Here is a 22,823-nt window from a genome sequence, read left to right on the forward strand (position 1 = left end):
TTTTCTGTCTACAAAACTGAAAAGATACACGAAAGGACGAAGTTTTCCCACGATTGAAGAGATAAAGGCTCCGTCGCTGACAGAACTCCAGACCATAACGAAAAGCTCAAGGGAAATTTACTTTGAAGGGAACCAAAATGAACAAATATTTTTCGAAAAAAATAATAAATCATCTATTTTTTTGAACACACTTCGTATGTAAGATGTAAACGCATTTCAAAATCGTGTTGTGAACGCAATGCGCTGGCCGACACGATTGGCTAATTTCTTCTGTTTCTCTTATATTTTTTTTTTAACCAATTAACTGCGTTCGATCCGCCTGGGTGGCCGAGTAGGCAAGAGTCTCGACTAGCAACTCAGTGGTCGTGGGTTCGAATCTCAAGTGCGGTAGAGTTTTTAATAAAGGCCGATAGCCTTAGATGCTAGTGCTTTTAAGAATTTAGTCTTAGAATTTATTTCTCTGGCGATATTAATAATAATAATAATAATAATAACTGCGTTCGATTTGTACACGCGACAATCCAAACGTATATACAAGTCGCGTGATATTAAAACTAAAAATTTCGGTAATACGAACGAGGCTACAAAACCGGTAGATCGGTTCGGAAAACATTCCTCCAAGTTAATACCAGCTGCACCATAAAAAGCAACCCCACTTCAAAGAATGCCATCCGCAAGGAGTTATGTAACTGATACTTAGCCTCCTGAGGCACATTTTGTGTGGTGCACTTGTTACGAAAAATACTGCACATTAAGTACTATTATTGTTATGCCCTATATCACTTGCGGTACAAAGGTAGGTTAAATTTGCGTGGACAGCCATCTTTTATTATGCCTATCATCTGTCCGTCTGACGTTTTTGCATGAATTCTTGTTGACATATTTTAATTAAATATGGTAAACCGACCGGTTTAGACCTAAGAACGAATGCTATTGAAAATGATTCGGGCAGTATCACTATTTCGACCCCTTCGCACATAACGGCTAATTTTGCAAAATCAGGATTATATGAATAATTATATTAAGCGAAGCGCTTACTGCTCGCAAATGGCTTACTATAATGTTTTTGTTTTTTTTTTTGTTTTTTCTCACTTTGATTTTTTCCTAAAATTTATTATGCGACCATTTGTATTGCATTCGATATACATACCGGTGTCATTGCTTGATTTTGATTACGCTATGCAAAATCAAGTTTTCCGTACTTAACTGATTAAAATCATTGAGGGTTATTGGTCGTATGTGATAAATTGCTGTATTTCTCAATGATGGCGATTATCGGCAATAATCATTAAAACTTACCTCTACGGGAGAGACGCTTTTGTTCGATATAATAAATGAAATCTTTGTCTTCAATTGCGGTTTATTATTGTATGCAATGCCATCTTTATTGAATATAATTATTTGAGTTTTATGTATATTATAAACAATTTCATACATTTACTTACACAAAGATATTTGTGTATGCATGTATATATACCGTATATTCCTATCTGTTTGGAGGACTTTGAATTTTGTATTTCATTTTCTTTTTTTTTTTTTTTTTTTTTTTTTTTAATTTTAGTACATTTTCAGTACGCTCGCATAACATAAAGTGACTGAACACAAATGACATCGAAATGTTAAGCAAGTAATCAGAAATACCGGAACATACTTTAATATACGAACACTTTTCCTTAAAACACATTTAATTTTCTTTTTATTTAAAAGCTAAATTACAAAAAAAAAAATTTTTTATTATATTTATTTATACATATATATATATATATATATATATATATATATATATATATATGTATATGCATATGTATGTATATAAAATATTTAGTGTATATTGTAGCCGGAAGTTAAGGGTTCGTAAGCAATTACTCGTATTTGTTTTTTTTTTTTACAAGTCCTGTTGCCGCGCAAAATCTAAGGGCAGTCTGTCGCTCAGCAAGGTAGAGACTGCGATTTTAAAAAGTGTTAGCTAAGCTTTTGTAATTCATCAAGAAGCGCGTGAACTAAGTTCGCGATTGAATCTACGGGCAATTACAAATAAGAAAACCGGCTTTAGCCGGGTGATTGGCCGATGGCATGGAATTTCGACAAGCAACTCTCAATGGCCGTGAGTTCGAACCTTAAGTGTGGTCGAGTTTTTAATAAAGCCGATTGCCTTAGATGCTTGCTTGTTAGTGCTTTTTAAGCCTTTTTTAGTCTTTGAGTTTATTCGACCTTAAAAAGTGAAGCGTCGGCAACTTTTTTGGCAACGGATCTAGGCACGTTAACTCATTAAGTCAAGTGCTCGTGAAATATTTTGCAATTTATTTTTGTTTTTTTCTTTTTTATAATAAAGATTCGGTATAAGTCAACAACTGGCAGACACTTAATCACACATTGCTTTTAGATTTTATAATACCTAAGTCTAGCGCTTTCTAACGAGCAAGATAGTTTGCCGCTTTAATACTATTTTGTATTAGATGGATCACATGAAATTATGCTGCAGGTCGTAGGTTCGCCCGCAAGTATAAAAGAAAATTAGTGCTTGAAGGTCGAATCGATCTCTCAAAAGCCCCTAAATATCATTTCGGTAATGCTTCTAATTGTGCTGCCATCCGCCAAGTGCCCATTGGGAGGTGGAAAAAAATTAACTTTTCAGATTTCTTTAACAATTCCGGATACTTTGGACACTAAATGTATATGAATAGTAGTGCGGAAAATTGAAAAAAAGGACAAAAAAATCAAATAAAAATGGAGAGACACTGTCAAACATAATTACGTTACACTAAGTTCCGATTCGACAAATATATGGTATTTTGAACTATTATTAGAATTTAATAATTCATTTAAATAATTTGAAGCTAACTACACCCACACAAATGTGCATGAGTTTATTTTTAATACTTTTACTCTTTAGTGTTTTGGTTTCTTTCTCTTTGTTTTTCTCTTTTGTGGTTTTTCTTTAGTAATTTACGTTAACTATGATCTAAAGGAGTAAGTTGTTGAAAATCTTATTAATACTTATTTTAATACATCCTTATTACCAATACATAAAGCACACATATCGTTAACTGAAATTAACAAAGATTTTTCAAAATTTTGGAAAATATTTGACGAAAAGCCTGAAATAATAAGTCCTTTCCAGTTAGAAGGATAACATTACGATAGTTTTAGCAACATTTTTTTGGGTATTTTCTAACTTGTTGTCTTTTTTATACCCACCACTGTAAGATGGAGTGTCCAAAAGGGAAGCTTCGGGCAAGACCCTATAAAGTATATATATTCTTGATCAGTGTCAAATTCTGATTTAATTTAAACATATCTGTTCGTCCGTGTGTCTGTGCGGTGTTTGTTGTTGGCACTCTCTTAATCTCAAAAATGAAGATATCAATTTCAAATTTGATAGAAACATTGGAAGCTTTTGCACGCAAACTGCTATTGAATATGGGCCACATTGGCCAGAGCAGAAGCCCACAATGGAGCGTGAACTGAACGTAATTCTCTCTTTCTTAACCAACAATTTTTGCAATTTTGCTCGTTACTTGGATACTTTGCTCTTTAAAGTTAGAATACTACAATTTTCCACAACTACTTTACGAGAAGGTATGCTCGTTACGTGCAAAAATGGAACCAATCGACTATGCATCCACAAAGTTACAAGTAATTAAATTTTATTTTTTTTACCTTTTTGAGGTTTTTTGCTTATTTATTATAAGCAGGACAGAATGTTTAAAACTATTTTCCAGACTCCCTAAAATGAAGATATATTATCTGCCTAAAAATGGGTTAATTTTAAAACGAACACGATGGTAGACACCGCGATTAGTTTTTTCTTAATAATAACCAGCGATATGGGCATCAAATAAATAAAAGAACTTGGAGAGTAGACTATGAAGAGCATAGTGATGGGTATGCGAGATTCGGTCTTTGCCGAATATAACTTTCTTACTTGTTTATGTATAGAGTACTTGTTTGTACATATCATAAAAAATTTGTTGTAATCTTTCTAAAAGCAAAATAGAGACGTGCAACTGTTTCTAAAATAAACCTTTAGCCTCTTGTGCCGTATTATTACAGGTCATGACTATGCCATTTAAGCAACAAATCAAAAATCACCAAAAATATATTGGTTGATCGGAGAAGAAATTTCGGCCAAAACAAAAGTCGGTTTCTTTATTGTGTGTAGATATTTGATCAAAGGCGGTGAAATTTCATAGTTTTAAAATCTCACGATGATCTCACGAGTTCTCATTCGGCGGTTTGTCTTTATTTCGTCTTTACCAGGTCGGATTGGAGCTGAGGAAACGAAATCTTGCAAACTAGTTTTGACGTTCTGGCGTTCTGTTCCATTTCATCGATTGCCTCCATAAGTATTTAATAATTTTCTTGTTGCTTCTTGCTTGCAAATCATTTTTACCCTTTCGCTAGCAAGAAAAGTTGCTGCTTTCGACTTTCCATGTATGATAAGGCACGAAATCGAAACTTTTGCGCCGAATCAAACAACCTTTCTGCCGCACAAGCATTATGATATCACTTATGTAATATATGAAGGCAGTGCGTCTTAGATATGAAAAAAAAGAAAACGAAATAACTCTTCGAAATAAAATCTAATAAGCATCGGTCACTTTTCTTCGATACATGATCAAAATAAGCACAAAAAAATTACTTAAATGTAAAGCTTTTTAAAAAAAAAAAAACAATGTGACAAACACATTTATTTCTCAGAAAAGTTACACTATACTTACTAGAGAATTTTATTTTGAAGTTGTGTGAGCCAGCGGTGCGACAAGCTCAAGCCAAACGCGCGCGCAGGAAACGCCTGTAGAGCTTAAGACTTTCCAAGATTTTTATTTTAGTCACAACGAGCGACAAGTAATCAGTTGCACTCAAAATATCTATAATATGTATCTGCCTCTTCTTCTTCTCCTTCTTATCTAACTTAGAAAATCAACAGTACGCAATTCACTGTTCTAAGTAAAAAAGGTTCAAAGTAGGTGCCTGTTTTATCTGTGTATTCAGTAAATTGATCTCTTGAACCATTCAAAATTTTCTGATCTTGTCATAGTCATTGATTTGAACCATTTTTGTATAGTTAAGGGAATATTCAGGTCAGTTCTTCTTCTTCTTCTCTCTTCTTTTAATAATTTTAATACATTGTTTTATGCACTTGTGTGTCATCTTCCCAGGCAATGTTCACTTATTGTAGGTGTTTTCGTTGGCTCTTGTTCCCTCTTATATCGCTTCCATATATTCTTAATCCAAATGGATAGTAAGGAGTTATTGACGAGAGTAAATGTGATATTTGTGCTTCTTTTTTCTTCTCAATCCCTGCCAGATTATAAATGGCGAAGAGGCTAATAGCAAACACACGTCTCCAAGACGAATTTTGATTTTGTACAAGGATATCTTAGGGCTTAGACATGTCTTTATTTCTCGGTAGCCGATATAAACAAGTAAACACGCTTTAGCTGGGTAAGCCATTACACCTGTTTCATTGAAATTTGTCGTAAAATATCAAAAATTTTATCCTATTTTTCATAGGAATCTTTATATGGCAGTGGTTCGAAAAATAGATCTTTATAATCCAAACTTACCAAGTTTCTTAGTAACATCTTTTTTTGTTTTTCCTATGCTCCCTGTGAGGAAAGAGAAAAAGATATAGAGCTTGTGATCGCAGTCTGGTGGACGTCTATTCGATCGGTATGTGTAACGCCTGCATTTTTTTTTTTTTTTTTTTTTTTTTTTACAGAACATTTATATGGAAGAAGAGGCTTGAAGAAAATGGTTCCATCCCAGTCAAATTTCTTACAATTTTTGTTGAAAAATATTAAAAAAACGAAAATTTTTTTTTTTTGTTTTTTTTTTAGAGTGAGATCTTCTTTAAAGAGAGATTTAATTGTCCAAATGGTACGATGTGGTTCATTTACAGTAGCATCATTCGTCTTTAGGTCTCAAACATGGCAGTGTATGACATTTCTCTAAAATTATTTTAATTGAATTTATGATTTGTAGATTGAACACGAAAACATGGTCGTAATAAATCGATGTTAGATAGATAGATGGTTGGATGGATCGATGGATGGATGGACAGACAGACATGATTAAATGGATTCAGAAAATGATTGTGACTTGCTTAACATAACAAAAAAAACGAATCTATTTCTAAATCGTTCAAGTGTTGCGAACGTTCCTATAAATTTAATATACCTTTACCATAAGCGCGTATAATAATCATAACACATATATGTTAGTTCTTGTTGGATAAAAAGGTCAAGACAACGAATTTAGATTTGCGATAAAACGTAAATAATGAATCTATTCTAATACAGTTTCAGATTTTTGGATATCCTTTATAATCTTAGATAACGATATGTGTCGTCGTAGATGAAAAGCTCATTTTTTTGAAAAGAATTATTTTTACAAAGCAAGTTTACATATATATATTTTAAATTGATTATGCTTTCATTATAATATAAATTATATATTATTTATGTGTATATATTCATTTGTATATATAATATTCATATAGTTTAATGTCAACTAAGTTAAAATGATATGTATTTACTTTCATGTAAATGTTTTATTTGGTTTCCTTTTACTTTTTTTTTTCCTCTCTCTCTCTCTTTATTTTTATTTGTTTGGTTTTTTTTTTTTTTTTTTTTTTTTATTTTTTTGCGTTTTCTGTTAATATATTTTCGTGACAATTTATTAAATAGAAGTTAGTATGGTTGCAAAAATCTGTGCATTAATGAAAACACAAAATTTTAATTATATATGGTAGAGAAATGAGTTAAGGAAATTCATATGTAGACGCCATTGCCCTGACATATTTCGCTAGCAGCCAAAAGAATTACGTATAAATTGTTGTTTTATTTGATGATTTATACAAAACTGGACAATTATATGCTTTATATACACTTGGCTGTGTGTGTGTGTGTGTTTGTGTTTGTCTTTCTCTGTGTGTGTGTGTGTGTGTATAATCTCTGATGAAAATCATTTTTTCATAAAACCAATAAAAAAATTTCGAACACATAAGCGAGAAAAACGCCTCAGAAAAATCGTAGTAAAATTTGTGTAAAAGACATTGCGTCTCCTCTGACATTCGTTTATCAATTAATAAATAATTGATTGTTGCGAAGATTTGAATAGCAAGTTAACTTAAAACGCATCCATTATTGATTGAATTTCATGGTGCCACAAGAATTGGCCGGGAGATAAGAGATAAGAGAGAAAAAAAGTAATTTTTACAATAAATATGAGGAGTATGCGAACAATGTCGAAAAAATGTCGAGAATTTAAATGCAATTTTTTCCCCCTATTAATCTTATAAGATGTGCGAGAAATGTCAATCTGTAATACGGTGCCTGCATTAATCGGTATATTGAATATTATACACCAGAATGATCCCGGCAGCGGCATGTTCTCATGTTCACTTAGGCAGTCGATAATAAAAAAAAATAAAAAAATAAAAATTATAAATAAAATGCGAACTTAATCTCAGCTGTGTTTATCTTATTTGTGGTTTTGCGCGGTGCTTGCAAGCCTATATCGAACCGCAGCTGCGAGTCTATCAATGGCATTCGTAAAAACTAAATCCTGGAATCCACTTTTTCGCGATTTATGCCGAACCATACATTAAATCAGAGATCACTTGGTGGCTAAGAAGGGCTGAAAGTTTTTACTATCTACAATCCTGGTTCAGATCGTACAGACAGGCTCAGGCCTGTCAAGTGGATGTAGTGGGATAAGATTTCTTGTCATTTTCTGTCACCTCTGCAAACCTGAGGAATAGTACTTAGGTCGCAGATATAATGTAATAAGCTAGGGTTGAGTGTTGATTTATTCCCGCGCTTGTGAACGCTGCGTGGGATAAGATGGTACTTCGAGACTGTATGAAAAACTCAAATGCAAATGTGTCTGCCCACTCTGCTTAAGCTTGATAAGAGAAATTTAGGTATGACGGGTGCCAGAGTTCAATGAAGAATTCGCTTTCCTATTCGTCTCTATGGGCGGCTGTTAATAGCGCTTTGAACAAACAAGGGTCGACCAAATGTTTAAAAAGTTTGATAAGTTTGGCCTTAAGTCTACGACTAATGCTCTGATGAGTCACCGAAGAAAGGAGTTACTCATGCTTGATCGATTCTGGGCGAATGTGCGACCGAATAAGATAACTTCTTGAATAGTATGTGTTTATTGCCGACGGGACTCGGGTCCCCGAATGAAGACTTGCAACAGAAAGTTCACAAAACAACTAATGATAAAATGTTGATTAATTTTTTTAATTTTTTTTTTTTTATTATTAATAAACAATTAAATCTTGCCCTTTTGTTTTATCGAATTTTTAATTTTCTTAACTTATTGTTAAATATTTCCAAACGAAGCCTTGTTAAATAAGTTTTCTAACAATTTTATATCAAGTTTTCAATATTTAACGATTCATTTATAAGCATCAGAAGAATGTATTGTTTATTAAAACCAAAGAAACGAAAAGAAAGTAAAAAAAAAAAGAAAATGAAAATCTGTTTTATATGTAGAGAAAGGAATTTAAATGTTCTAGGACAACATATACGTATATAAAAAAAATATTTATATATATATATTTGTTTTTTTTTTTTTTTTTAAGCCAAACACAAACGAAGTCATTTTTCTTTCTTTTTTTCGGGGAATTTTTGTTTTCGATTTTATTTTCCAAATGTGAAATGCAGCAGATAGATTGTTAATTTGTTATTGTTGTTATTATTATTATTATTATTGTGGTTGTTGTTGTTGTTGTTGTTGTTAAAGAAAAACTGCAACTGAAGGCTTAAATTATTTATAATCTGAAGTTTGTCTGACCATGCGAGTATATATAGCAATTGTCCGCTGAATGTCGGTAGTTGTAAAAAGTGCGAACAACAAACGTTTTATTATTATTATTATTATTGTTGTTGTTGTTGTTGTTATTATTGTTGTTGTTGCTGCTTTTGTTGCTGTATTCGCTGTTATACGTGCAATTTGTTTGTATGTTTATGGTAGCTGTTATTGTGGTTTCAGTACTCTTCGCTCTGCTACTGCCATATCAGCACAATATGAAGGTGGGATGTGTGGGTCTGTGGATAAAACGTTCGGTTTGTCTGTCGGTTAGTTGTTGTTTCTCTGGTCTATTGTGGGGCAGCTGCAGCTTTTGCCGTGGTACCGTTAGTCAGGCTTAAAGCCAAACTCTTTGGCATTAACCCGATCGCGGCTGGAGGAACGGAAGAACTGCCTGCAGTGGTGGTCTCCTGTAATGTTGTGATGATGATACATCATGAAGAAGTAAGCAACAAAAAAAAAAAAAAAAAAAAAAAAAAAAAAAAATGAAAGAAAAAACAAACAATAATAATAATAATAATAAAATAAATAAATAAATAAATAAATAAATACGTAAATAAATAAAATAACAAAATGAACCAATTGAATTGAATGTACAAATGTGTACAATGTGAGTAGCGTATATATGCGGATATGACTCTTTAAATGCAAACATAAATATTTTCATTTCGTTTTCAATTTATATTCATTCATTATTTTTGCTGAAACTTAAGCTTTTTCAAGAGTTATTAATGGTTTTCAATTATATATTTGCAGTTTATACTTGCATACTTGCATAGTGTATGCGTATGTTTATTTGTGTGTGCACGTGTATTTTACGTGTGTGCATATGCAAGCGTATTTGGAATTTTTAAATAATTATATTTTGTATGCGTGTAAAATTGTTTTATATATATATGTGTGTGTTTTCTTTTTTGTTTTTTTTTTTTTTGTTTTTCCGAGTTCTTGTTGTTATGATTCCATCGTTGCTGTACTTACAATACTTAATGTTCGGACAATGCAGGCCTTTTGCGGTTGTGCGAGTGTCTCATCGGTATCCAAAGCTGGTGAACTGCCACGCGATGACATCGAACCATTGTTATTTAACAATTTAACATCATCCGAGTGGTGAGTTTGTGATGAATTTGACATGCCACCGTCTAACGAGCCGTCATCACGATGCGTATCCTATTTAAAATTAAGCGTTAAAAGCAAACAACAAATCAAAAATAATTAATTCTCAACATTAAATATTTGGTATGGGTTGAAAAGCAGAAACCCAAAATGGGAGGAATGTATAAATTTGCTAAAAAGACGAAAAAAAAAAAAAAAAAAAAAAAAAAACATTCTTCTTAGAACTGAATCTAATTAATTTTTATCTCTCTACCTCTTTAACATTGATTGTACCGTTTGGGCTGTTGCAAATACCAAATTTAAGCTCCACACTTAAATTGGCCTCCGAATCACTAATGCTCCCATCACCGACTAAGCTATTATAACAACTGTTGCCGTTGTCGTTGTTCAGCATGATGTTAACATCCGTTCCATTCATGTTATCCAATATAGACGGCTGGGTTGTCGTTGCTGCTGTTATTTGTTTAGCAGATGGCGATTCTGTTCTATTCCTTATATGAAGGGCGGTGCCATTACTGATGACGATAGCTTCAGGATTAGCAGCAGAAGGTGCTGGTGCTGGTTTTTCAAGTGACGATTGTATGCCATTGTTGTGGTTTTTTGTATTGTTATTATTGTTACTATCATTGTCGTTGTGATTGTTGTTGCTGTTACTGTTGCTGCTGTTGTTATTATTGTTAATACTATTATTATTATTATTATTATTATTATTATTATTATTGTTGTTGTTGTTGTTATTATTATTGCAAGTGAGATCATTGGCTTTGTTCCTTTTATTAGTCGTTGAGTTAGCGTCAATGTCGACATTATTGTTATTGTTGCTTCTGTTGCTGTCACCACTAAGCTCATTGTTGTTACTGGGCTCATTGCTCAATTCGTATATATTGACCATGTGTGCTGCTTGAGCATGCACCATTAGATCCCAAGGATTAACGAAAGCATCTTTGCACATCGCACACAACAGTTTCGCCCCCGAAGGTGGATTTTCTATAACGAAAAACCAAGGAGAAGAACAAATACGACGAGAATATTAAATGCATATTTCTTTAAAAGTTATAAAACTATATAAATATATATGTATGTATATATGTACATAAGTAAACGATTATTCATTCCACCTAATTGATTTTGCTATGACGACACTTTCGTTGGACTATTAGCGCGTCAACCGAATTATCTGTTTAAGCGCAAAAAAAGAAAAAAGAAAAAACGATTCCTTCCATTCAATCGATCCGTTGTGTCAGTCTAATTGTGAAATTTTTCATTCCCGCGACGGCAAGTGTGATGAGAATAGAAACCTTTCTTTTTCACGCTTTTATCTGATTAGAGAATTCTATCGTAATATGATTTAAAACTTTTTGACTTAACTGAGTACATATTTTCACTCGCAATTCGTTCGAATTTAATTTTAAATCGCAAGCATGGCCGGCTTAATTTGAATAGCATTTAAGCGAAACGAAATGTTGGTCCTTCTTAGGAATACTTAGGCCAACCGCAAAACGCAATATATCTTGTTGTTATCTTGTTACTGAGTTTTTAACAGTAAACAATAACAGCTGTTACCGGACTCTGCCTCTATATCCTCTTTACACTTCTTACAAAAGCAAAAACGTTCGAAAACAAAAAAAAAAAAAAAAAACAAAAACAAAAAAAATAGAAGCGAAAGTTATATAATCTCCTTAGCTTATGTATGGATACTCGTTCCTCGTTGAAATTGTTTATACTCGTAGAGTATTTGCAGTAGGGTAAGTAGAGAGATAGATGTATGCCGGAGTATAAATTATGGACCAAGCTTGTGTGCGTTACGAAAAAACATTGGCCACAGAACAATTGCATAAAAGTGTTAAACAATAATAAATTAATTACAAACAACATCAACTTTTTGCATAGATATGTGTACGTATGTGAACGCGTGTGTAATGCATTCTTTTCAGTCACTTTTCGTCCGTCTCTGTATCTAACAAAACTCAACAGATATATATATATATATACATATATATAGATATATGTCTGTATATGCTTGTGTCAATGTGGAAGGGGGCCGGGGGGGTTTGTGATTGTCTGTGCATCCTTACATACAGATATGTCTACGGATGCTTTACGCGCCCAACTTGAAATTTGAACAAAATTTCATATTTATATGTTTAAGTCTTATACAGCCTGGCATTCGTTTGCAGTAATTTTAAAATACACATCAAGGGGAGTTGTTTAGATGTTAATGTCTACGTATTTCTATTAACATTACAAGTATGTGTGCGCGTGTGTATACATTTATGGGTACTTGTGTGCACTTACTTGCATTTATTGTTAGCTCCTGGCATTTACATGTGAACCTTAGTTTGCAATAACTTCTCTTGTGGTCTAATAATTCAGCCAGTTCGTTGAAACATTCTCGACAATTGCCGCAAATTAATGTGTCCGGATTGCCTAGCAAATTGTGCAAAAAAAAAGTAAATATTTTTATTAGAAAAGTAAATGATAAACTTAAAAAACAAAGAAGAGAATAGAAGAAAACAAAAGTCGCTAACACCCAACGAAATCGAATTTAATTACATCCCATGTCCAAGAAATACACCCGACTATTTTCATCCATTTATTGCACCTATCGAATATAAAAATGATCAATAATTACGACACAACTAATAATCACGTCAAACAGATGGTGGGTCGAAGTTTTTGCACGGGCTCCTCAAGTCTTTCGCTTATCGCTGATTTGATTATTACTGTGGCAGAGGCATTTTCCCTTCTCCGTTCGTGAGTTTAGTTAACGTATTTAAATAATAATGAAGCCTTTTACTCCTGCTCGCATTTAATGGATTCGTAGAAAAATGCATTCGTTATGAAAACAAACAAACAAACAAACAAACACGTTTCTCCATAGTTTTGCGAAAGTCATATTTCCACACGTTGTAGTAGACCAGTGTCATGTAAGTTAAATTTGTGTTTTTTTTTGTTTTTTTGGAAATGGCCAGACATTGTCTTATTTAACTTTTTGTTTAAAAAATCTCAGTTTAGTTCAGATATTTTGAAAATTTGAAAAATTGACAACTACTACTACTACTACTACTACTACTACTACTACTACTGCTATTACTATGATACTTACTGTAAACCTTAAAGGGACCCCATTGTTGATTTATCGTTAGTTGTTCATGTTGGTGTTGTTGTAGTATGGCTTGTGTATGCAATTGAGAAGACGATGATGATAGCGATGCCAGAGACGACTGATGGTGATTTTGTGATTGTAAAAGATGCACTTGCTGTTGTTTTGTATGCTGCTTTTGTTGTTGTTGTTGTTGTTGTTGTTGTTGCTGCTGTTGCTGTTGTTGAGTCTGATGTTGCGGTGATAATGATAACGCCAAAGGCTGCATAATATTTGTTGGCTGTGGTTGCTGATGCTGCAGCAAATGTGGTTGATTTGCTAGAATCGCTTGCTGATCTCCAATGCTATTCCCGCCGTTATGTGTTGATACGAGTGACGATGAATTCGATGACGGTTGATTAGTAAGGCTGCCGTTAATTAGAGGTGAAGACATATTTAGCTGTAAGGTGCCATTAGTCGCTGCCGCATACTGAGCGGCAACAGCCACTGCTGCAGCGGCAGCCTGTTGCTGTTTTAAATGTTGTTGCTGTTGTTGTTGTTGCAAATATATACCGAGATTTGTATGATGAGGTGTAGTGGTTGCTCCGTTACAGGCGGCAGCCGCAGCACTTGTAATTGCTCCGTTAGCATTCGAAAGTAGACTCTGTTGATGTAATAATAATTGTTGTTGAGGCAATAAATTGGCCATCGCAGCCATTGCTACTGCAGCTACTTGTTGTTGCTGTTGTGTCTGCTGTTGATGCTGTTGCTGCTGTTGATGTAATTGCTGTTGTTGCTGTTGAGCTACAGCAGCCGCCGCGACAGCAGCATTAAGATTACCACTATTGACCGCATCACTCAAAGAGACCATTCGACTTGAATTGCTCATTAAACGTTTACGCTTCTTCGGTCGCATCCCATTATTGGATGTCGTCGCAGATGAGCAATAACTATCGTAAAAATAGTCCCTAAAGCAAAGCGGTGGCAAAATGAGAAATAAATTACTGAGTAAATTGAGTCCGTTAACGTTAGAAATCAATCAAAGCGTATCGAGAAACATATTTTGTATGTATTTTCATATCAATAAAGTTTATTGTCAACCATTGTGACTAATTGATTTGTCAACACGAGCAGTCAGTCCCCTAATGGTATTATTCTTAATATTTTCAAAAGTTTACGCCTAAAAAACCAATATTGCCAACACAAATAAATTGATGCGCTTATTGTCGCTCCATTTAACCAGACATTGTTTACAAATTAAAAACCATTTCTATGACCCCAGAAAAACGAACAACAAAATGCATACAAACGCAATCGACCAAACGAGCCGTTCGTTATACCTTATACAGTTTAGTTATTGTACGTAGAGTTTATCAACTAAATTTACAATGTTGGCTCATTTAGTGAAGTGAACGCGGAAAAAACGTTCATACAATCAATATAAATTCTCTCTACCTTCAGGGCTCTTACTTTTTGGGGTCATTTCAATTACGCAAAAAAAAAAAAAAAACAAAAAAACAAGGGTAAGAATAACCGATGAAACCAATGGAAATATGCGATATAAGTGATTATCAACAGTAAAGATAATATTTATACATATATGTATTTTATAATAATATATTTAAGTAGCATTCCAAATATTTATATATTTCCCGTTATATTGTATTTGGAAAAATTGTAAATAACAACAACAATAGAATATATATGTTACTTTTCCGGATTACAAAAGCGATCCAGCAATCGTGATTACTGGATGTTACCTGTACACATTCAACATTTTATCGAGAAAAATATAATAATAACATATATATATGAATATATGTATATATATGTTGAGATGTCGAAGTGCTGTAGGTAGCAAAGTGCTTCCTCTTTCGCAGCCTGCCAATTCAATTCTATATACAAAATACTCTTACAATCATATCTACCATTAACTTTACAATGCCCAGGTGAATGCCTCGAAATATAGATTGTTTGGTTGGTTGTGTGCGTTACAAAGCAAAATTATGATCTTGATATTTATTCACCTATTAATTAATCGAAGATATTGCGTGGGTTTGAGAAACTATGCGGAAATCTTTCGTTATAACGTCACTGCGTACTTTGTTTCCAGAGAATATTTATATTATATATTATTACATTATTATATATTATATTGTTATGCCATTAATGCATACTCGTCATGTAATATTATAAACGAGACGGTCTCTTGTAATATTTAGCAGTTGTTGTCGCTGCGTTATGAAGGATTTGTCTCGAAATTTGCTTAAGTAGATGTTTTGAAAATATATATGAAAGTGCCATAGCAAGAAAGCATTGTCGTAACCAAATGTTAATAGGGGATAAAAAAAAGTTTTTAGAAATAGTAGAGAAGCAGATCAAAGCGACCGTGGGTAAGGAGTTTGCATTTTAATTTCACCGACGAAAGCATATCAATTGAATCACGGAGCCGCTTGGAAATATCTTGTTGCCTTTCCCTTCTTGGTCTAAAATAATTGAATTTTTTCGAAAAACAAGTTCGCATTCCATTGGTTAGAGAAATGTTTTTTATAAGACATAACTATAGGGAAAAGTCATAAAGCGATCCAGAAATAAAACGACTATCAATCGAATATTTCGATGAAAGAAAATGAAAACGAAAAAGAACCACGAAAAGTAAAAACTATTGTTTACGCGATATGACCCCCAAAGCGTAAAACACTCCATGAGAAATCCTACCCAGCTCGTCCCAGCGACGATTGTAAGGAATACTCAAATTTGTGGAAATTTGTGTTCTTAGCTTTTGCAACACGATAAGGTACACTGCGCACACTGCCATAATTATTCACACATTTTAAAACAAACTTGAAATTAATGTCACTCCAAAATTAACCGATTTACCTGAGATGAGCTCTAGGTCTAGTGACATCCTCCCCGTTTCAAAGAGGTTAAAGAACTCCTTTCGTTTCTATTCATTAAAGAGAGTTCGTTGGCTCCTCTTAACCCTATATCAGGAACCGAGGACTACTAGTATTGCTTCGAATATTAGAAAGAAATGTTTATTTCAAAATTTCCCATATTTTTTGAACACAGTGCTATTAAAATGACCGAGAGAAGTTGCTGCTGGTGTACATTGTGTACATTTCTTTTGTACATGCTCTCTATAAATGATAAATTTTTTAAGAAGTGTTGCTACTAGTTGTGATGATGGAACTGAGTGTTGACAATCTCCTTTTCGACTTGACTCAAAGATTCTTCTTCTTATGTATACATAATATATGGAAAAGCAGAACCGTTGCCCCCAATCAAAAGGGGACGATTTAATGAGACCCTCAACGAACTCAAATCTCAATGTCTACAATGAACGGCAATGATAACACAATGGATAAGCACTATGCAACAATAGCGCCAGGTCAAGCTCACTCTACTGCAACTACTATAACATAAGGATCTGGTTAATTATCTTTTGCGATGAACGCACTCTCTAAATTGAAGCACTTCTCAATTACGTCATTTTGGTGAAAAACCGCAAGATTTTAGTCTAGAAAACATGAGCGCATGAGTACGCAAACGAAGACCATACTTTAGTGACAGTTTACGTCTATTAGTTATGTAATAACTTGTGGTTTTTATTTCAACAATTGTTTTTCCTAATTCAAAGCAAAAATTTATTTTGGCTAATCATTTTGTTTTGATCTTGAGTGTGCGAATGAGTAGGTAATCATTGAGTGTTTAAGGCGTATCTTGTAAATTTCGCGTAATTTGTAAATTATTAGCGGCATGTAAAACGTCCACGCGATTGCAAAATTTTATCGACTTTTTGACTAGAGCGAGGTATATTTTGGGCATCGAAATTTCCGAAACGGAATCGAGCAAACAACTCTTGGGTCCTTCGTTCGCTTCAAAATGTTAAATGCATCATATAGGGTATTTCTTCATTTCATATGATTCACTGATTTTCAAATCAATGCAACTTTTTACGCGAGCAAAGAATTCGAAAACTATTTTAACAAAAAATGCAAGTTGAAATATCACGTTTTTAGCACATGTTCGTTTGCGGCAAGTTGAGATAAGTGTTGCTCGATATATATAGGTATTAATGCTGTCCCATAGAAAAAGCCGCGGAGACTTTTTACATGAGACTAATTGCAAATAGGAAATGAGTTACTATCAGATCTGACGTAAATGCTTTCATTTGTGACGCATCATGTACAAGCGCCTTTAGTCATATTATTATGACTGTACAAAGACTTTGTGATAGCTAAATATATAGTAAGGTAAATGGGTTGAACTTTTTTGCCTCCTCTGCCCCCTGAACACAAGAAACTTTCAAAAAAAAATTTAAAATAAGCGACAATCTTCGTTACTAAAACCCGCGAACGTAGCATACATTGGGCCCAACTAATGCGTCGTCGGTTGTCATGTCTTCTATCTTAGGACCCGTTGATATTGGCTTCAAAATTATGATTGCTTGTTGCGAGCACTACCTGACACCACCACAACAGCGGCAGAAGTTTTTGAATATACCTGAATCCCTCTGTCATGCTTTTAAAGTTTCGTATATTTTAAAATCTTCAGTAGAAGCTTTCGGGACAAGCATTCATGCACCCATTCAGCCGATAATCCGTTTATTCGTTCAATTTTTTGTATATTTATTCTCTTTGATGTTTACTTCGGAGAACTGTTTAAGCTAGAAACGGTTAATATATGGCGGTAAACCTTCTTGCTGAACTAAAACTCATTTTTCGCATGTTACTGAATATTCTTGAACTTTACGCTTTACATTTTGTTTTGCTTCTTTAGTTGATTAAATTATTTATAAGCTTTTCAAATTTATTCCCTTCAATAAGCTCTGGTCCCTGATGACTTGAACATTGCTATTGATGATGATTGATGAACTTGTGCCTTATTGGTAATGAAATATATTAATGAACTATTTTGACGTATAGTTTGGACTTGACGAACGTACATATGAATGAATGCAGGCATGTATCGATATTTGATATAACATATGTGTAATAAAGTGTCTGTGCCAGCGTGTGCGTATATGGGCTTACATATATATGTATGTGTATTACAGTAAATCGACAATCCACAAACTAATGCTTGAATTTAAAATCGAATTCACAATTTCATGCGTCACACGAGTGAGCATTTTAATTAAATTTCACATCTTGTTGTTTGCACGTCTGGAATTTGACAAATTAACAGCACTTTACTACCAATACTAGCCCAAGAATGTATTTTACCATAATTTTATAAATACGCATATATATATATATATATATATATATATATATGATAAGTAGTTGCGTTGATAGTGCCACCGACTGAAAGTTTACGTATCGTTAGAAATCAGCAATAACAACAAGTTCATGCTGGTAAGACGCAACACAATAAACAAAAAAAAAAAGTAGAAGAAGATTAATACCGAGTAATAATTCAATTTCTCTTAATCTATTTGTTATATAATTGCAGCTTGCGCAAGTAAATGAGTTCAAATGATTTGGAGAATTCTCGATGAAATATCAACTAGAAGAAGCAGAGTTTTCGTAAAGTTCTCGAATGAACGATTTCAATGTATACGCAGAAATACGTTCAACGCACTTCCTAAACGATTCTGAATGTTATTCAGAACTATCGTCGTATACAGTCTGGAAGGATTATAGATGGACGAGAAGGAAAAAAATATGTAGAGTTTGCGCAGATTCGAGATAGATGTGCAAAAGCTTGAAAGAACGTGGCAGGTATTGTTTCAAAACAGATAAATCAAGGCAAATCAAGTCTTGCTTTAATTTTAATCCATTGTATCCGCGTTCAAAACGAATTATTTCAATATTGTAAAAACCGAAAACAAATCGCAAATATACATAGAATCGCCGGTAATAACTGAGAGCCTTTATAAAGTCGCGCAAAGCAAAAACATATCACAAGTAAGCAAGGAAGCAAGCGTCCGTTTCTGTTATGCTGAACGTTCATCATATCGCCCGCGTATTATTATCGATATGGAATATGTCCTATACAATGTACGCACGGTACATGTGGCTAAAGATTGAGATATGTGCGAATGAAAAAATATATAGAACACAATTGAGCTAATTTTACATCTATGAACCGGGAATGAATTTTTAAGAACCACATCGTCCAATTGTAGTGTACAAAAACACACCCTAAAGAAACCGTTATATATTATCTATAAATATGTATACGTATATATATATATACACATGCTTGATCGATGTGAATTTCTAAATGAATTTTTTACAAGGCTACTTACTGTCGGGCGTTTGAATCTTCAGAATTGCAAATATACAACAACTGAACACTTCGAGTGCATACATATCTCAATAAACCTAAAGAGGGACGTAATACAACAACTTTTGTTCAAATACAAAACCTTGAAAGAAATCAAGTTTTTTTTGCTCAGTTTGGGAGATGAGACCCGCAAAGCCCTTTCCTTTTTTTTTTTTTATTTTTGCCATACAGCGAATAATCAGTCGGCTGAGTAACATTTAAAGGACGCTATTTAAAACACAGGATATCCAGGGGTTTCATTCCAAGGCGAATAAACTTAACTTCTTACTTAACGTCGCTATGGTCTCAGTTTCGTAGAAATGTTTACAAAGTAATTCAATGAAGAGAGAACAAAAGAACGCATCGAATATATTTATATTTTCCTTTATTTACATGTCATTAAACAATTGTTCAGCAAAAAAGAAAAAAAAAAAAAAAAAAAAAAAACGAAGAAGAAATATAAGAACAGAAATTTCATATTATTACACAACCTCCGAAATTAATACACTCTTAAATGCAGAGAGAACGACCAAACGATTGACTTTTCTGGAATGTTATACACAATCATAGACACGTAGAACGTTGTAAGGCCTCCGTACTTGAGTGACCGTGTTTATGTGAGGGTTTTGCTTTATGCATAGCTCTATGTCTCTGTAAATAACAAACAACAACTATTCATCACTTAAATGTCCTTTTTTGACATTGTTTCGCGAAGTGAAATATTTTTTACTGCCCTTTACAAAATAGTACGATACGATATGGTTATACATATGTAAGTGTATATGCTACGAAAAAACAAGCGTACACAATACGCTTTACGAGGCAGAACAAAAACAGGAACAAGAACAGACAACTTGAAAATACTTGAAGCGTAAACGTGTGGGTTTGCGAGTGGTCTGTCAACACTGCAGCGCACAAAATAGCAACAACAGCGTTTGACATTTTTGCAGTTGATGGTCGGGATAATGATGACAGCGGTCATTATTTGTTTATATGTATAGGGCTACGTTTATGCAATCAGCACACATGCAATAACGAAAACTTTTGTAAACGAACGAATTTTCGCAACATGAGTGCTTCAAGTTCCTACATGTCAAACTGGCTGTTACATAAAATATACATATACGACTATACAGTAACTGTCCAAAAAAGAAATAAAAAGGAAAAAACCTTTTGAAATAATTTTTGAACGTAAAAGACGCAAAAGAAAACATAATAATCGTTATAAACACGGCTTCGGCGGACTATTTTATTACCACAAGTTCTAGTGGTCTTATTTTTATTATATCCCATATGCGCTACACGGTATATTAAATTTGTGCGGACATATGTAGCACGTAAATGAGCGTAAGTTAGACCCGCCTTTTATTCAGAAAACGATCTCCTGTCCCTGTCGGTCTGTTTGTCGACTGTGCATGCATTTTTGCGTTCAAGCTACAGGTCGCAATTTCTGCGATATTTTAATCAATTTTGATACACTGATGTGCTTCAATCCAAGGATAAATGCCATTGAAAATGGTTTCGATGGGTCCACTTTTTCGACCATACGCCATATAAGGCATTATTTCCAATAGTCGCTATATGAAGAAAGATTACTATTCTCAAAACGCGGTCTGCAATAGTATTTGGAGATGTTAAGTTGGTGTGAAAAACTGTTGGTTTTAGACCATCTCTCATATAACCGTTTCTACGAAAACTGAATCTTTATAGAGTGAAATGGGGTAAACTGAGATAGAAATCAAACTTGTTCGACCACCGCGTGCGGGGACTCCAAGATACCAGCTCATGTAAAGATTCCTCCAATATGCGAGCATTCGGAAAAAGTGTGTCTTTTGCGTGAAAATAGTGTGTAAGCGAGTGAATGAATGCATTTGGCGAAATAGTGTAGGATATCTAATAGTCGGCCTTGCCCGATTATAATGTTCTTAATTGTTTTTGTTAATAAAAATAATAAATAAAAATTATATATATGAGGAATAAAGAAGAAGAGGCCGCCTGAGGTTAACTAAAAATAATTTAGTTAAATGCGAATAAACGTCATCGTAGACACTTTGAAACTCATTTCCTTTAAGATTCGAAATTATAATTTTTGATATAGGTCGTCATAGATCAGATGACCGACATTAATGCAAATATGAAATCATTGTTGATTTTTTTAATCATTACTCTTACGAATAAATTAATTATTTCATCCGGTATGGACGTAAATATACGCATAGATACGCATTGCTATCTACCAAACCGTTACCTTATTTTGTTTATTTAAAAATATTTTATTTGTTCGTTTGACGAATAGTTAGTTTTCGCAAAAAAAATCTTCCATTGATTTAAGATATATATATATATATATATATATATATATATATATATATAGAATGTGGAAAGAAAGGATCATTTCAGACATTGGCTGCGAGGAGAAACAAATTATTCGTCCTCCGTTTAAAGAAAATTCTCGACTGCGCTGTATAACGAGCAGCAGTAGAGATTTTTGAATTTTGTGGTTTTTGTTCGCATAAAAATTATAGAAAAAATCAGTTGGAAAAGTTACTCCAAACAGTTAACGGCTTAAAGAGAAGGCCAGCATACGTATGAAACTATGTCCGTTGTTCGTTGTTTTTTGTTTTAATTTTTTATTTATTTCTTTTTTTTTGTTCTATTTTTCGGCGTTTTCGGCATCATATATGTATATATGTACACCTCACTGGACAGGTTTGATACCATCATTTACTCACCAATCATTTCCGGTTTTGTTCACATTCTGCCTTTTACGGCCAATTTGATGGGGTTTGGGCTCGGCAACCATGTTGACATCTGAAATTTGAAAAGGAACAAAAGTGTACGGAAAACATTTACGTATACGCAGATTGGGTGCACATTCGCATATATATATATATATATATATATATATATATACATATATTAAAATTTATGCATTATTTTTGCATACATTTAGCTATAATTTTTTATTTCGTTTTTAAATTTTTAGTACAAATAAAAAAAATAAAAAAAAAAAAAGAAGAAAAAATAAAGCAAAAAATTTCATTTGCCATTGTCTTTATCGAGATAGAAATATTTAAATGTACGACTGTTTTCCTTTCCATCTTCCTGTTAAAAACATTGCAAACAATAGCTTTTGTCTATTCACACAAGTCTTGTTTTTCATCTCTTTTCTTTTTTCCCCCTTTTTTTGTCTATTTTGTAATAAACATAAAAATTTTCATAAAGTTGGACGATGGATTTTTATAATAATTTTATACTCATATTTCATGAATGAGTGCATGACTGTATTAGTTAGTCATACTAAGCAAAGAATTTACATACGTACATATATACATACATACATACATACATACATACATACATACGTATGCATATAGTTGCAACGGCGGACGGCTTTAAGCTTCCAATGCTAAATTATCTGACTTTTTTGTTTAAAGGAAGAAGGAACGATCTCAATATTTCGGACCATGGTTTAATTTGTATTGTACCGCAGCTGCTTACATACTATCAACCATATCTGTACTGTTAA

General features: G+C 33.4%; 1 protein-coding gene across 3 annotated transcripts; it reads right to left on the reverse strand.

Moving 5' to 3' along the window:
• Nucleotides 1–8,594: 8,594 nt before the first annotated feature.
• Nucleotides 8,595–22,100, reverse strand: LOC119631493 (protein kinase 4). Of its 3 annotated transcripts, XM_038023756.1 has the most exons (6): nt 22,027–22,100; nt 13,046–13,989; nt 12,235–12,366; nt 10,193–10,926; nt 9,805–9,993; nt 8,595–9,236 (listed from the first exon to the last, which is right to left on the reverse strand). In XM_038023756.1, exons 1-6 carry the CDS (start codon nt 22,095–22,097, stop codon nt 9,117–9,119), a joined length of 2,190 nt encoding a protein of 729 aa, XP_037879684.1. In that variant the 5' UTR covers nt 22,098–22,100; the 3' UTR covers nt 8,595–9,116. The 3 variants fall into 3 exon arrangements, with proteins under 3 accessions (XP_037879684.1, XP_037879687.1, XP_037879686.1); XM_038023759.1 differs by lacking the exon at nt 8,595–9,236 and having other exon boundaries at nt 9,884–9,993; nt 10,213–10,926; XM_038023758.1 differs by lacking the exons at nt 8,595–9,236; nt 9,805–9,993 and adding an exon at nt 10,001–10,111.
• Between the last annotated feature and the right edge of the window lie 723 nt (nt 22,101–22,823).

Source organism: Glossina fuscipes, unplaced genomic scaffold (genome assembly GCF_014805625.2).
Source record: "Glossina fuscipes isolate IAEA_lab_2018 unplaced genomic scaffold, Yale_Gfus_2 1, whole genome shotgun sequence".
NCBI classification, from domain to species: Eukaryota; Metazoa; Arthropoda; class Insecta; order Diptera; family Glossinidae; genus Glossina; species Glossina fuscipes.

Bases quoted from the DNA above. Each gene is read 5' to 3' on its own strand.
- LOC119631493 (XM_038023756.1), bottom strand. From the start codon at position 22,097: ATGGTTGCCGAGCCCAAACCCCATCAAATTGGCCGTAAAAGGCAGAAT. The intron at 9,994-10,192 runs GTAGAGAGATAA...AATTTTAAATAG, and splicing joins GTACAATCAATGTTAAAGAG to GATACGCATCGTGATGACGG. The intron at 9,237-9,804 runs GTAAGTACAGCA...ACAACATTACAG, and splicing joins TTGTCCGAACATTAAGTATT to GAGACCACCACTGCAGGCAG.